This window comes from Elgaria multicarinata, chromosome 3 (genome assembly GCF_023053635.1).
Source record: "Elgaria multicarinata webbii isolate HBS135686 ecotype San Diego chromosome 3, rElgMul1.1.pri, whole genome shotgun sequence".
NCBI lineage: Eukaryota > Metazoa > Chordata > Lepidosauria > Squamata > Anguidae > Elgaria > Elgaria multicarinata.
Window position 1 is genome coordinate 143,138,625 of NC_086173.1, and position 15,590 is coordinate 143,154,214.

The window sequence follows — 15,590 nt, forward strand, 5'->3', positions numbered from 1 at the left end:
ATGCGTGCCCGTAAACATGACAGGGGAAGCTTCTTCAGCGACATCCGTTTTCACCACCTCCCCCAAGAAGCTCTGCAGCGGAGTCTCCATTGGGCTCGCCACAGTGCCGGTGAAGGGGGTGGGGGGGGGCCTCCCCCTTTCCTCCCACAGATATTTGCTCTCTGCTTATATTCCAAGCGCCTGGTGCAATATCTCAGCAGAGCCCCGTCAGAAAGCAGCACCAAGGAATGGTGGGAAATCAGCCACATTGGAAAACACTGAGGAACGCCTTGGACTGCAGACCTCAAAAGCTACAGCTGGGGGCAGGTTTCGGGTCAGGGCCACAAAGAGTGACTACTTACCTTCAGGCCTGGGGCCTCTCTCGTAAGGCAGCTCCGATTCCACACAGCTCTCAGGCCGTGTGTCCAAGGCTGGCTCAGAGAAGCCTGAATCCAAGCTTAGCCCCGAGCTTCTCCCTGCGGGCACCTTGCTCCTCACAGTGCTGGTATCCCCTAATTCAGGCTGTAGCTCCGGAGCTGAGAGGAATGCCTGGGGTTCCTGCAACAGGTGTGGGGCCCTGGCACCATCTCCCGACTCCATGGTGGTCTCAGCAGCAGCAGCAACAGCAGCAGCAGCACACACCGCTGTAGCACTGCTATTCCTGGCCGGTGGCTCTTGTTTCTCAGGAGGCTGGGGCTGCAAGCCTTGTTCGGGGGACAGCCGGCCCACCTGCAGGGGTGGCTGGAACACGCTGACCGAGTACCTGAGCAGGGAGAGGAAGCAGCCCGTCAGCAGCCAGCCCCGCAACATCCGGGCAGAGAATATGCTGCCAGCGCTCAGGAAGGAGACGCAGCTCCCTCGCTGCCCAGCCAAAGCCAGGCAGCAACCGCTCTCCATCTGGCCAGGAGTACGGGCAACACTCAGGCCACCTTACCTGGCATAGCCTTCCAGAAGCTGGGCCAGCCGTGCATAGGTGAGGCGTGACTCGGGCACGCTGATGAGGAAAGGGAAGCCAATGTTCTCAGGGCGACACAAGGTTTTGTGGTCGGACCAGTGTGTTCTCTGACACGTTCTGAAAGACACACACGAAAACCACTCTCAGGCAGAAGCCGCCTGGGCTTTCCCCACCCCACCCAGCCTGGGAGCACAAAACAGGCCTCAACCCTGGTGTGGGCAGTGGGAAAGAGAGGAGAACTTACACATTGCAATATCCAACGCGGTAGCATCGAGTACAGCGCTTCAGCTTCTCCTCCTCTGACTGCTGCTTCTTCTCACAGGCGGCACATTTGGTGATGGGCACGCTGGTCACCTGAGGACGCTGAGAGGGGAGAGGTGGCCCACAGGGTACGATGACTAATGGTCACCTTGGATGGAAAATGCTACCCCCGTGAGGCAGGATAGGCTTCACACTGAACCCAGCACACCTACATGTTCCAAGAGATGAGGTTTGTCTCTCCCTCGGGGCTGCTCAGTGGCTGCGGCCTCCCCCACTTTCTGGCTTATACTTCTACAGAGGGCACCTACCTGTTGAACTTGCAGCTCCACCACGCGCTCCTTGGCCAGGTCTGGAGAAAGCACCTCAAAGCACAGCAGAAGGTCAGTGGGGGAGACCGTGTCCAACGAATGGGAAGGCAGGAACATGCGGTGGAAGCGGTTCTTGAGCACCTAACCAAAGAAAGGAGAGAAGTCAGATCCTCCATGGTAGAAGCCCTCTCCCGCACCCCGATTTCACACCACAGAGGTAGCGAACCTCAGGAATATACTACAACAAGATGCTGTGGTGACAAATTGCACAAGCAGTTCTAAACACAGCTACCTAACCATGCAAAAGAGCAGGTATATTAGCATTTGCCACCATAAAGGAAAACTCCAGGTTCAAACCCAATGTACTTCTAAGTATCAGATGCTAAACAGGGGATAAAGGCTTGATCTGCATCCCACAGAACACTGCCCAAGACAGAAGCTAAAGAAATCACCCGTCTGATCCAACAAAGCAAACTTATATTGATCAAGTGGGATCTGCAACAAAATGTTGCAGCGTGGAGCGCTCATGTTCAGAATCCAGCCAGACAGCTATGCCCTTTTCCAGGATGTTCCATTCCACCACCTCCGCCCGCATCAGCATGCCATGCCCACTGAACAGCCTCAGTCCCCCACCCCCACCCCCCGCCCCAAAGATTCTTTGTAATTCTGTACAAGCCTGCTGGTTCATGGATGTCGCGGTTTGGGCTACATAAAGACCCACACTCAGACAATGAGTTTGCAACGAGGAAGAGGATTGTGCTTGTGACAGTGAAGCTTCACCAGGCACAGCAATGTGTTAGGAAGAGGAAGGGGAGGGAGGGAGGGAGGGACAGGTAGTGGAAGTTGGGACCGCGCCCTTTTTTGTGAAGGGAAAAGGAAGGACTCACTGGAGTCAGGCCCTCATCTTAAGGGCAGGTTCCTGGGCTTAGCCCTAAACAGGGGAAAGGTGGGGAGGACAACGGAAAACTTGGGAAAGAGCCGGGGGGGGGGGGAATTTTCAAAGAAAGGGGAGGTGCTGGAACTCAGGACCACATGACAGTATAATGCCGTAAGAATACATTTAAATCCAGATCCTTCACTGTAAACATGTGGGAAACGTGCCCCAGGCTACAAGTGTCCCAGGAGTGAGAAAAATGCAGCCTCCACATGCTCAGAGGCAATTTTTCTTCATATGTTCCAGGGCGTGGCCTTGATAAACAGACTCCAAGGTTTACCCCTGGTGAGCCCTAGTAGAAATTAAGTCTTGAACAGGGCAATATTGTCTCTGTAGTTTGGCCTTTTTGGGGTGTGTATGGGGGGGGGGGAGATGTTAAATAAGAAATGTATTTGCATTTGAGTCCCAGTGAGAAGTGTGCGTGTGTGTGTTTGTGGAATATATTACACAGCCTAGTGACTGGCGGAGTTCTGTGTGTCGGCACTTGAGAGGAATTTTAGGGGCTGCAGGTTAGGGAACCCCATGAGGTGGCCAACAGTGTGAATGGAGGGACGAAAGGAGCAGAGCTGAATTTTACACAAAAACCTTGGGGAATTTTGTCTGTCCGTAGATCTCACGCATACTTCATGGCTCTCTAGTGTGCCTGGGCTGCCATGGCCAGATGAGATCAACTAAGACTTGCACTATATAAAGGGCACAGAAAAGAAAAACTTTGGAAGGTAATGATGGGAGAACAGGTCTTTTCTGTGGTAGCCCCTGATCCCCCACCCCCACCCCCGATTCTGGAACGCTCTTCCCAACAAACCTTGCCAGGTGCTGCCTTTGTCATCTTTTTGGCACCAGGCGAAGACGTTTGTCTTCTCCTGAGCATTTGGATAGTACAATGGTCTGCTCTTGGTGGCTATTTAGGTAGACTTTTGGATGGGTTTAATGAATAAACTGTTATATAGGTTCCTTTTGAATTCACTTTTTTGCAAATCACTGTGGGACTCCTTGTGGTTATGTGTAGGGACAGATACATTTAATAAACTAAACTGGGGGCTACCCAAAGGTCAGGATGTCCCCATCCATCGAGAAGAAAACAAACCTCACTTCCTCTAGGCCCTACCAGCACCCTTGCAACTATAAGAGCACACATATAGACCAGGTTTAAGATGGATTCCTGCACTGAGCAGGGGGTTGGACTCAATGGCCTTATAGGCCCCTTCCAACTCCACTATTCTAGGATCCTAGGTAGCAATGCCTGCTGTTTTCAGACCCAAGAGACTAGATGGACAGCCCTCAGCCACCATTCCCGTATAAAGGCATTCATCACCTCAGCCAGGCGCAGGTTCTCAGGATTCACCCGTGTGCTATGCGACACCGAGTCTAGCACCTCCATAGCAGTAGAGTTCTCCTTGCTGATGCTCACCAGGAACTGTCGGAAGAAAGCACATATTAGGGTGGGAATATCAGTGCACAGCCATGCCAGCGATTTCCCCAATCCCCCCATTAACATCTTCTTCTCCAGCAAAGTCATTCCTGAACAGCACAAGTCTTATTTCACCTGCTCCTCCATAGAATAGTAAAGTTGGAAGGGGCCTACGAGGCCATCGAGTCCAACCCCCTGCTCATTGCAGAAATCCACCTTAAAGCATCCCTGACAGATGGCTGTCCAGCTGCCTCTTGAAGGCCTCTAGTGTGGGAGAGCCCACACCCTCCCTAGGTAACTGGTTCCATTGTTGTACTGCTCTAACCGTCAGGAAGTTTTTCCTGATGTCCAGCCGGAATCTGGATTCCTTTAACATGAGCCCATTCATCAATGTCCTGCACTCTGGGAGGATCGAGAAGAGATCCTGGCCCTCCTCTGTGTGACAGCCTTTCAAGTATTTGAAGAGTGCTATCATGTCTCTCCTCAGTCTTCTGTTCTCAAGGCCAAACATGCCCCTTCTTTCAGTCTCTCCTCATAGGGCTTTGTTTCCAGACCCCTGATCATCCTCACTGCCCTCCTCTGAACCCCCTCGAGCTTGTCTGCATCCTTCTTGAAGTGTGGTGCCCAGAACTGGACATAATACTCAAGATGAGGCCTAACCATTGCTGAATAGAGGGGAACCAGTACTTCTCGTGATTTGGAAGCTATACTTCTATTAATGCAGCCCAAAATAGCATTTGCTTTTTTTGTAGCCACATCACACTGTTGGCTCATATTCAGCTTGTGATCTATAATGATTCCAAGATCCTTCTCGTTTGTAGTATTGCTGAGCCAACTATCCCCCATCTTGTAACTGTGCCTTTGGTTTCTTTTTCCTAGGTGTAGAACTTGGCATTAATCCCTATTAAATTTCATTTTGTCACCTGACTCTCCTAGACATACCAGTTACAACTTCAGGGGTGCTGAGCCTTTTTTTATGAAGGGATATCAGCCCATGGGAAAAGCTCATAGGAAGGCAGCAGAACCAGAGGCAGAAAGGAGTTTGCAGCACTGCATAGCTCTCTTTCTGCACCCCCCCATCCCCAGGGTCTGGTTCCTGGGCCACCCCCTCCCTCCCGCCCCAGCCAGTGGCTCTCCCTGTGCCACTCCACCCCATCGTCTCCTGTAACCCATGATCTCTTCCGACCACTCACAAATCCCAATGGAACTGGCACCAGTTCTAGGTTGTGTATACACCTCTGGGAACGTGGCACTAAATAAGCACTTTGTACTAGGAGCAGCAACAACTGAAGGGCTCATAACAGGACAACAGCAGTCTTCTGGACAGATCTGGTACACAAAACTTTCACTTCCAGTTTAGTAGCGGGAGCCAGCAAGCCCCAGTAGCTAAATCACATGTAAAAACCCGCCTGTCTGCCATCTCCTCTGTGCCTTGAAAACCCTTACTATTCTCTACATACTGTCAAAGGTACATCAGAGACTGAGTTCACAGCAGCCAAACAGATGCCTCTGGGAAGCCCATGAGCCAGACGTGAGTCCTGCTTGTGTTCCTTAACAACTGGTATTCAGCAGCATCCCTCCATCCTATGCTTTCTATGCGATTGAGGTCTATTTGAGTTAAAACACAAATAGGCCTCGACCACCGATTTCCACAGGCACATCCGGCTGAAAAAAGCCAGGAAACGGACGCTCAAGGCTATTCACAACACGGAGACCGATCCAAGGTGTTCGCAGCACAAGATGAAGAATGGATTCATGCCACGTAGCTAGGATGCTCCTCTTACCTTGACAGGTTTCTTGTGGGGTTCCTTTGCAAAGTAATAGACTGTCAGCACTTTCTGCTTCTGGGGTAGGGGGACCGGCAAATACAGGAAAGGATCGAACGTGATGGACACCTGCAAACAAAGGAACTGGTATTCAGCCAGCACTCGCCAGGACCATTGACGAAATCCAGAGAAACAGAGACAGGGGCTCTGAGCTTAGAGGACACTGACCAGAGCAAGGAGGTGGCCTGGCAAAAATGTCAGTAGGGAAGGGGAACCAAAGTCCTGGACAGCTCACCACAATGTCAGGGGAGCAGACGGGTACAAGCCAAGGGAATGCAGAACTGCAATAAAATGAGCCTCGACACTAACTCCACGGGGCAAAACCCACTTCCCTTCTGACCCCCGTAGTGAGCAGTGGAAACGCGTCCGTGGATTCAGGCACGTGGCCCCTCTGGATGCTCAGAGCTGGGGAGTAGCCAGAGGGTTGGGCACTCTTACCTTTGAGCACACAGGGCACACCAGCTTGGATTTGTACTGGCCCTGGAACAGGTCCACAATGAAGGAATCGTTCCTCAATTTGTGCCGCTGCCAGGCCTCTTCTGCAACGACCTAGCAGCGAAAGAGCAAAAGCAAGCATGAGCAAACCGCCTTGCCGGCCCAGGCCCTGCTTCCATCAGGCCCTCTTAACCCTAAAAGGCTCACCTCGTCTGGCCGCCCGTCTGAGTCCACGGTTTCTATGTAGGGCTTCATATAGATGCGGTTCAGGTCCTCGTGGAGCCCATCCAGCAGGAAAGCCATGAATTCCTGGGCATCGTGTTGAGCATAGCCCGTGAACTGGCTGGCCTTGCTGGCCACAATCTCCTGCAGGAAGAGCTGGGTGTCACAGCAGGCAGTGATCTGCTTGGCATTTGCCAGGGGGAAACCCCGCCTTCCCTCCCCAAGACTGGTGAGAGCAGAAATGTCGGGAGAGAGAGAGAGAGAGGTGAATGCACTTGGGAGGAACTTAGGGGCTGCACAGGAAGGTAAGAATGAGTGCGCAGAGCCTAGATCAAGGCTGGGGAGATCCCAGGGCCTTGATGGCTCAGGAAACCCAATGGTTGCTGCAGGTGGGTGTTGAGCAATCCAAATCGATTTCCAGACAGAGGACACAAAACACGTTTACATGAGTTCTCATTCATTCCCTTCTTTTTTTAAAAAAATAATAATAAAATGCCCATCAATACAACAAGCAGGTGTGCCTGGAGGGAGAGCTTGTAGATAGTGTGGATCTTTGTGTGTTTGTGCATCTGTGTTATCTCAGGGTGCTCTGTATTCTCTCTCTCTCTCTCTCTCTCTCACACACACACACACACACACACACACAGCCACCGCTTCTGAGGGAGCCCTGTCAGTGAGGGGAAGTGGGCATATTTTCCTTTCACTGGCAACACTGCCCCCCAAAGAAGCACTTCGCCAGACATTTATGGCAACTGTTCATAAAGGGAAGCTCTCACGGAAACCACCACCATAGAGGCTAAATCTGTTCCCTGCCCCCTGGCGATGCCCAGCCTCCAAGACTCAAGCCTGCTCCAATCCTAAATTCTGTTTTTCAGCCACACTGGAGCAGCCCTTCCCTAACTTTGGATGTGTCGGCCTACAACATCCAGCATCCAGGAAGCCAGCATAGGAGTTGCAGTTCAACACATCTGGGTGGCACCTGGAAGGCATCAAGTCGGAGAAGGCTGCTCTCGAGTTTGACAGAGTACGGGACCCAGCCTTTGCGCAGCAAAACAACATGTGTGTGTGTGTGTGTGTAGTGGCACACATGGCCTCACGCTGCTCAAAAGCTGCCCTCCCTCTCAACCTGCATAGGCTTCAGCAGGGAGTCTTACCTTCAGTTTGGAAGGCTGGAAGGCGTGATGCGTGCCTTTCCAGAGTGCCCTCAAAAGCACAGCAAAGCCAATAGCCAGGCGCCCCCCAGTTCCCAGTGGGTTATTGTAGTTTATTTCGGACTCGAAGGAGCGATCTAGGAGGCACACAAAAGCGGGAAAGGGTGAGGGCCCTTGTGGCCACTGCCTTGGAAAACAGAAGACGGTGAAGACCCAAGCAAGTACAGAGCTCACCCACCCACCCCACCCTCCCTGGCCCAAGGCACGGCTCACCATGGAAGTAGTCCCGCAACTCCCTGGTGTTGGAGAGAGACTGGATAACACTGTTCATGAAGCAGGTGTTGCCCAGGTTCACGAGCCCTGTGAAGCCTGGCAGACACACATCCTTGTCCTCCTCTTCCTCCTCTTCCTCCACACTTTCGCTGCTGACAGGGCTGTGAGTCATTGGGGGCACCATGCATGTTGGCTTGGGCTGGAAGGGAAGGGGAGAAGCTTCCGGCAGTCAAGGAGCGGGGCTTCCACGGGTTGCCAAGCGCTCTGTCCTCTCGGCTCCTACTCTCATCACCCCATTTTGCCCTATATTGACTGCTCTCCTGCCTGCAACCCCAGCCCTTGCTCATAACCCACAAACACACCAACTGCAAGACTGTGAAAATGGTTTCGATCGCTGAGCGACAATCTCGCCCGTACATGGATGAATGCAGGTTGCGGATCTGTAACTGTAGTTCTTCGAGCGGTCATCTGTGCATCCACACATACGGGCTCTGTGCCTGCACGGAGCTCGTTTCGGAAACTTCTATAGCTGAGGCAAACGGTTTTGGCGGGAACCCCTCCCCCACCATCAACTGACTCTGGGTCCCCGGCCTTCTCCTCAGTTCTCTTTCGACCGCCTTGCAGAAAGGATGACTCGTTGGGAACTTCTCTCTTTCTCGTGAGGAGAAAGCTTTAGAGTGCTGGGGTTTTTAGTTCTTTTAGTTTGTTTTCAGTTTTTGTTAAGTCTTAATTTATTATTGTGAGTATTTTTTGCTATTTTACCCTCCAGCGATCTGGGGTCACATCAGGGAAGGCTCGCATGGCTGTTAAGGCCTTTTTTCTGAAGATGTGTCAGCAAGCTTCCCCAACAGACAGATATTCTCTCTGATTTGTTTGGGAGAGGCTCACATCATCAAGACCTGTCGCTTAAGCCTTCCGAGGGCTAAACGTGTAATGACGATTCTGAGGGAAAATGCTCTAGAAGCCACGGATTCTCCAAAGCAATTGATGAAGCCACCTGATGGCGGAGGCTCCTCAACCTATGTTCCCTCGGCGTCCTCCGACCCTGACTCTAATCATGGGTCATTCCGATCTTCAAATACTGGACGCTCTCTAGCTTTATATGCAGCAAAAGAGATATCTAAGAAGGCCGGATCACTTAAGCTTTCTGGGACTGATTGCTTGGGGCATTTCTGCAGAGAAAAGCTCTAGAAGCCATGGATGACTGGGTCTTATTAGCTACATATCTCCAATGGCCTAGGGCTGGGGATAAATACAGGGTGGCTATCCACCACCTTGTCCTGCCTTAGAAATGACCATGGCAGCATCCAGCTGGCCACTGTCAGAATCCAACCCTTGAGCTGGATCAGCCTTCCCCAACCTGATGCCTTCCAGATGTGTTGGCCTGCAACTCCCAGGGCCGGTCCTCTCATGAGGCGGGGTGAATCCCCTGCCTCAGGCAGTGCAGTGGGAGGAGTGGCAATTTACCGCCACCACAAGTGCCAGCCCAGCCAACCTTTTGCCACTGTCACGCTTCCTGCCTCCTCCTAGCTGTGGCCCGCTCTGTGGATCCTCTCAGAGGGAGCACCTGTGGTGGGAAGGCAGCTTCTCGGAAAGACACGTGACCAGTGATCCCCAGGGACAGCCCTCCTCTTACCTACAATGCCTGACTCTGAGGAAGGACCTGGCCAGTTCTGAGAGCAGCCACAGTGGTGGCTCTTCTGGCTGATGCAGCTCTCTGGAGAGCTCACGTGCCCACTACTCACTATAGAATGTCAGCCTATGCGGCAGGGCCTTGCTATTTACTGTTTTACTCTGTACAGCACCATGTGCATTGATGGTGCTATATAAATAAATAATAATAATATAGGGAGGACTCGCAGAGTGAGTGGAGGTGGCAATGGGGTAGGCAGGGTGAGGAAGTGAGACAGAGGCTACAGACAGGAAGTGGGCGAGGAGGGAGGGATGCAGATCAATGGGGGCGGGGGGGACAAGGTGGTCGCCACGCTGGGCGGTGGCGGCAAGTGTGTGCTCTTCCGCCTCAGTCGTCAGGAGAGTTTGTGCCAGCACTGACAATTCCTCTCATCCTAAGGCAGCCAAGGATGATGGGAGTTACACAGCTGGAGGGCAGCAGGCTGGGGAAAGGACGAGCTAGATGGACCCAGCCCAGCAACTCTTGTGGTAATATCCTGCATCAATTCTGAGCCTAGACTTCTCTTGGCAAGAATGAGAATCTGGCAACACTGAGTGCAGTTCCTATGAGCTAACACTGAACACATTTTCATCAGAACGTAGAAGTAGAAAAAAAAGTTCTTAAAAAACCTCAGACGGAAGGGGAGGGGGAGGAGCACAGAGAGAACATGCACACAAGCCCAGTCAGGCCATCAACAGCCTTGGCTGTAGCTGCTGGCTGCCCGGCCCTACCTCCCACAGTCTGGGTATTTCCCTTCGATCCACCTGCCTCCCCTGTTGCTGTCCAGTCTAGGCTCGCAAGGGAGAAAGAGAGATGAGCTTCCTGCTGCTCTGGACGGAGGAAGCCTCCACTCCGTGGAAAGTGGCAAATCAGACGGAGCGCTGGCCAGGAAGCGATGCTTGCTAGCAATGCCCCTTCTTGACCAGCTCCCCTTGCTTTAGGGGCAAACTCCCCGCTTGAGAAGGGGGAAGCTTTGACGGTAAGGATGAGGCCAGCCGACAGGCGGACCCATCCACACTTTCAAAGGCTCCAAGTTGAGAAACAATCAGTGGAGAGGACACTCCTGGAAGCAGAAACACCTCCCCACCCACAAGCAACCTAGGTGTGGGGCCTCACTTGCCATTTCCAGGATTCACGCAAGAGGGAGAGCCATAAGGACTGAAGTAGTTCCTCCCTTCTTCCACCTCCCCCCCCTCTTCAACACTTGTCTGCCTGCCTATGCCAAAGCCCAGGGTTCTGGGAAATGGACACCCCCCCCCCCCCAGCAACAGGCGTGAGTTCTCACCGAGGGCACCAGTGATTCCTGCTTCACTGGCACATGCTCAGACACTGTCCGAGCAGCTACGCCATCCAGGCCGCTCTCCTCTGCTCGTGGCTTCTCCTTCTCACCCGCTCGTGCCTCCTCTTTGGTGGACAGAGGATGCTGGTTACTTCCAGGTTGGCTTTTATCCAGGGGGGTAGGGCCTGTTGGCATGGCAACCTTCGCACCACCCACTGCACCTTAATAAGGGGGAAAAGTGGGCTTGCGGTTAGCAGCACCATGAACACTGAAGGCAAGGGGAATGCTGTTCACCACCATTTCTGCCTGGACTGCTGCTGTGCAATGGTACCGCTCTCTTCCCATGCTTAAACATAGGTACAAAGAGATCTGGTGAAGAACCAGCTCTAAAAACCAACCAACTGCAGTCCTAGTAGACTTCAAAATATCAAGCCTCTTCCTCAGCCCCAACTTAGAGCTGAACAAGTAACACAAGTGGCAGACCACTCTCTTCCTCTCCCCCCCTCCCCCAGGTATTCCCAGTCTCAGCACACTCAGCCTGACTGCTGCCCAGCCATCCCACCCACCTGCCCACCCACCCTCCTTGCCATGTCCAAGGAGTCCCAGCAGGGTGAACTCTAAAAAGCCAAGGTGCAGACCTCGTGCGGCAGGAGCCTCCAGGCCCCCCCAGCGCTGGCTGTGCCGTTTCTTCAAGCAGATGTCGATGCGGGCAGGGGTGAAGTTATATTTGCACAGGTCTGGCTCTATGAGATTCCTGCAAGGCAACCCAGCAGGGGTGGGGCAATTAGGTCAGAGAACAGCAGGTGTATAACCAAACAGGGCAAGTAATGGCTGCATATTATGGGAGATATAGCCTCCAGAATACTCTACTCGTTCTATTACTCGGGATGGTAAAGCAGGGACCCAACATTACATTTCTGAGAAATAAGAGTTCATGCTACCAATATGATTGCACCCCTGTGCCACAGGAGAAAAGTGGAGTCGGGAAAATGTGCCCTGCCCAGGTTGCACAAGTCCATGTGCTTTAGCCTGGCTGCTGGAACAAAGGTGCCAAAGAATGCAGAGGTTGGTGGTGTTGGAGGTGTTGAGTTTATGATGCGGTGCCAGCAAAAATAAAATCATCATAGCGATGGACAACATGAGAAGAACTCAAGGAAGTTTGATACCTGAGTTTTACTTGCCACCTGAATACTGTATGAGAGCCACAGCCTGGATGCAGTCGCAGAAAGTTGACATCACTGCAAAGAGAGGCAAGAATTCAGACACGGGCTAGGAGATCCACACGGCACACCCAACCCTGGCACAGGACCCAGCCCTTCCCCGGGGTCCATTCCAGCCAGCTTCCATCCCTGGCAGACAGTGATAACTGACACTGTTCAGTTCTAGAAGGAAGAGCAGTTGGCCTGTCCTGACAGGTGTCGCTATACCTTGTCTGGAACATTAGCGTGAAGTCCTGCTCCCGAAAGAGCACCCTGGAATTCTCCTTGTGAATCTCCTTCACGTAGACGTGCACCACCATAGAATCATTCCCTTTCTCATAGGAGTCATTCTTCACAAACGTCAGATTCACAATGGGCTCTGGTTCTGGGAGGGAAAAGCAAATGAAATAAATAACGACAGTTGTAGCAAAGGTGCTTTGAAGGCGGCTTCTTTGCAACACCCCCAGCAAGAGTAAGCCATAAAATGTGACCAAAGATCCAGAGAGATCAAGAGGTGACCTAAATTCACAGCTGGGTGCAGGCCACAGGAGAAGGAAATGCATCATCCAGGCCATGTGCTGCAGCATGCCCCAGAGCTATGTGCAACAATAAAATGCTATGCCAAGGTAAGATAAAATTCTGCAACCTGAAGAGATTATGCAAATTAATCAAATCTACACAAGTTATTCTGCTTCCACCAATCATAGGGAAATCCAAAGAGCTATGCAGAGCTCTGATCCTGCTACCTCCTGACAATGGAGACTATTACACAGGCCCAGTCTCAGCCCCACTCCAGCTTCTGAGAATTTATTAGGCACAATGGGCCGGGTCAGAAAACACCTTAAACCCTGCTGTTTAAGGCTTCTGGTTAAGCAGCAGAGTTTAAGGTGTCTTGTGCGGTGTGTTTTGCTAAACCCTGCTCACTCCCTAATCACAGTCGGAACGTCAGCAGCAGGGTTAGCGGCTCTGACCATGGCTTAAAGTGTTGTGTATGACAGCATGGCTTTGGTTACTGCTAACCCCAGAGAACCACAGTTTCACTAACCACAGAGCCTGAAGTGTCATTGGAACAGGGCCGCCATCAAATCAGAACACTGCTCCATCCAGCTGTCCTTTGACAAGTAGCATCAGGAAGAGTTTTTCCAAGCTATGGTCTTTTTCCTGTTGCTGAAACATTTTGAAGCCTGGGATTGAACCTGGGACTTTTTGCATGCAAAGCACGTGCTCTAGCCCTGAGCTACAGAACTTCCCCTAGAAGGGCTAACAATCCGTTTTAAAAACTAAAGCAGAGTTTCTCAAGATGTTGGATTCCCCACCCAGTTACAACTTCGGTACTTCTAGTGGTCTGCACAAAACACACGGCTGGGCTCAGTCCCGGCCCCAGTGCTCTTCAACATTTTTATTAATGATTTGGACGAGGAGGTGCAGGGAACGCTTATCAAATTTGCAGATGACACAAAATTGGGTGGGATAGCTAATACCCTGGAAGACAGAAGCAAAATTCAAAGTGATCTTGATAGGCTGGAGCGCTAGGCTGAAAACAACAGAATGAAATTTAATAGGGATAAATGCCAAGTTCTAAACTTAGGAAAAAGAAACCAAATGCACAGTTACAAGATGGGGGATACTTGGCTCAGCAATACTACGAGCGAGAAGGATCTTGGAATCGTTGTAGATCACAAGCTGAATATGAGCCAACAGTAAGATGTGGCTGCAAAAAAAGCAAATGCTATTTTGGGCTGCATTAATAGCAGCATAGCTTCCAAATTATGCAAGGTACTGGTTCCCCTCTATTCAGCCCTGGTTAGGCCTCATCTTGAGTATTGTGTCCAGTTCTGGGCACCACGCTTCAAGAAGGATGCAGACAAGCTTGAGGGGGCTCAGAGGAGGGCAATGAGGATGATTAGGGGTCTGGAAACAAAGCCCTATGAGGAGAGACTGAAAGAACTGGGCATGTTTGGCCTTGAGAACAGAAGACTGAGGAGAGACATGATAGCACTCTTCAAATACTTGAAAGGCTGTCACACAGAGGAGGGCCAGGATCTCTTCTCGATTATCCCAGAGTGCAGGACATGGAATCATGGGCTCATGTTACAGCAAGCCAGATTCTGGCTGGACAACAGGAAAAACTTCCTGACTGTAAGAGCGGTATGACAAAGAAAGCAATGACCTAGGGAGGTCTTGGGCTCTCCCACACTAGAGGCCTTCAAAAGGCAGCTGGACAGCCATCAGTCAGGTATGCTTTAAGGCGGATTCCTGCATTGAGCAGGGGGTTGGACTCAATGGCCTTATAGGCCTTTTCCAACTTTACTATTCTATGATTCTATGAAAAAGACTTGGGTCTATTCCTATCCTGTAGACTGGATTAATCAAACTCTTAAACACAGTGAGGGGCAACTCCTGCACCTCCCCTCAAGGTGCTGTGCCCCCCCGCCTTCCTCACCATTAGCCACAGCCTCTAGAACGTCACTGTCCTTGGACCAGCCTCTCTTCTCAGCGTCGCTGGATGGAAGAAAGGAGGCGAGGCCTTCGCTGAAGGCAGACACAGCTTCTGGCCCCTGTGGAGCCTCAAAGGAACTGGCAGGCGGTGGGATCTCCTTCTCTGGGCAGGGCACATGCTGACGGGACAATGTCTCTGCAGGAACTGAAGGCAGCTGCATTTCCATGGGCACCGACTCTCTTTCCAGGTTGTCAGCCTGGCAACGTAAGGAGAAAAGCAAGAGGCACAATAAGATGCTGAGATGGCTCCTGCAGAATGCTGAACTCTGAGGCATGCCCACCATCATCTTGCATGTCCCATGCTCCCATCTCTAAATCACCTGACCTACAGCCACTAGGAATAGCCCCCTCATCCCCAGCCATGCCAGAGAACAAGGATGTGGCCTTCTATCCCTTTGGGCACAGGGCTCAAGGGCAAATAAACAGCAAGGTCCCAGCCTTGGGCCAAGAGACCGCAGAGCACCACACTCCCTCGCCTCTTGCTCCTCACCTTTACATTCACGGAAGCATCTCCCTGGGCTCCCCGGTCATTCCTCTGGCTGCCGACGTTCTCACAGAGCCCTGTGGTGCTTACGCTGCCGCTGCCGCTCCCTTCCTCCGCAGACGGAGTGGCGTTGACACACACTGCCCTTTTGGCACAAGGGCCAGCTGGCAGCCCCAAGCTAGCTGGGTTCTTCCCTCCTGAGGTCTCAGGGGCTCGCTTTGGGTTGGAGGGTTCTCGTTTGCCCCTGGACGGTTCCGTGGCGCTATCACGCTGAGGCTCCTCAGGTACTTCCCCCACAGAAGGGGGCTTCTCCTTGCCGTTCTCCTTACATGCAGCCCTCTTGGTCTGCTCCCTTGAGCTATCTTTGCACCGCTTCTGGAAATAAGGCAATAAACCTGGCTTAAAATTACTACATTGTGTACGGGGGAGGAGCAAGCTACCATCAGACACTGGATCAGATTTAAAGTTAGTCCTACTTAGAGTAGACCTAATGAAATGAATGGGACTTAAGTTAGGCTAACACTGGATACGACGTCTTCGCCCATTGCCGCTCGCTGCCCCCTATGCCTGGAATTCTCTTTCAGTGTACCTGCGGACCGCGATGTCGATTTCAGTTTTTAAATCTCACTTGAAAACGTTTCTTTTTTCAAAAGCTTATCAACTGTAGCATGATGATACCAGCCTATATTTTAATTTTAAGCT

The 15,590-nt window shown here is 51.8% G+C and overlaps 1 protein-coding gene across 5 annotated transcripts in view; it reads right to left on the minus strand.

The window, feature by feature from the left end:
• The window catches only part of USP19 (ubiquitin specific peptidase 19), a 45,589-nt gene that overhangs the window by 14,063 nt on the left and 15,936 nt on the right, over positions 1-15,590 (minus strand). For 3 of the 5 annotated variants that reach the window (XM_063122108.1, XM_063122107.1, XM_063122105.1), the window contains 16 exons: positions 14,895-15,263; positions 14,349-14,601; positions 12,134-12,290; positions 11,873-11,944; positions 11,345-11,460; positions 10,713-10,927; positions 7,756-7,954; positions 7,486-7,619; positions 6,317-6,475; positions 6,113-6,223; positions 5,633-5,743; positions 3,753-3,854; positions 1,504-1,644; positions 1,179-1,297; positions 914-1,051; positions 342-742 (listed from right to left, as the gene is read on the minus strand). In XM_063122108.1, coding sequence (XP_062978178.1) covers positions 342-742; positions 914-1,051; positions 1,179-1,297; positions 1,504-1,644; positions 3,753-3,854; positions 5,633-5,743; positions 6,113-6,223; positions 6,317-6,475; positions 7,486-7,619; positions 7,756-7,954; positions 10,713-10,927; positions 11,345-11,460; positions 11,873-11,944; positions 12,134-12,290; positions 14,349-14,601; positions 14,895-15,263 — 2,797 coding nt within the window. The remainder of the gene's footprint in view (positions 1-341; positions 743-913; positions 1,052-1,178; positions 1,298-1,503; positions 1,645-3,752; positions 3,855-5,632; positions 5,744-6,112; positions 6,224-6,316; positions 6,476-7,485; positions 7,620-7,755; positions 7,955-10,712; positions 10,928-11,344; positions 11,461-11,872; positions 11,945-12,133; positions 12,291-14,348; positions 14,602-14,894; positions 15,264-15,590) is intronic. The other 2 variants (XM_063122109.1, XM_063122106.1) reach the window with 1 other exon arrangement.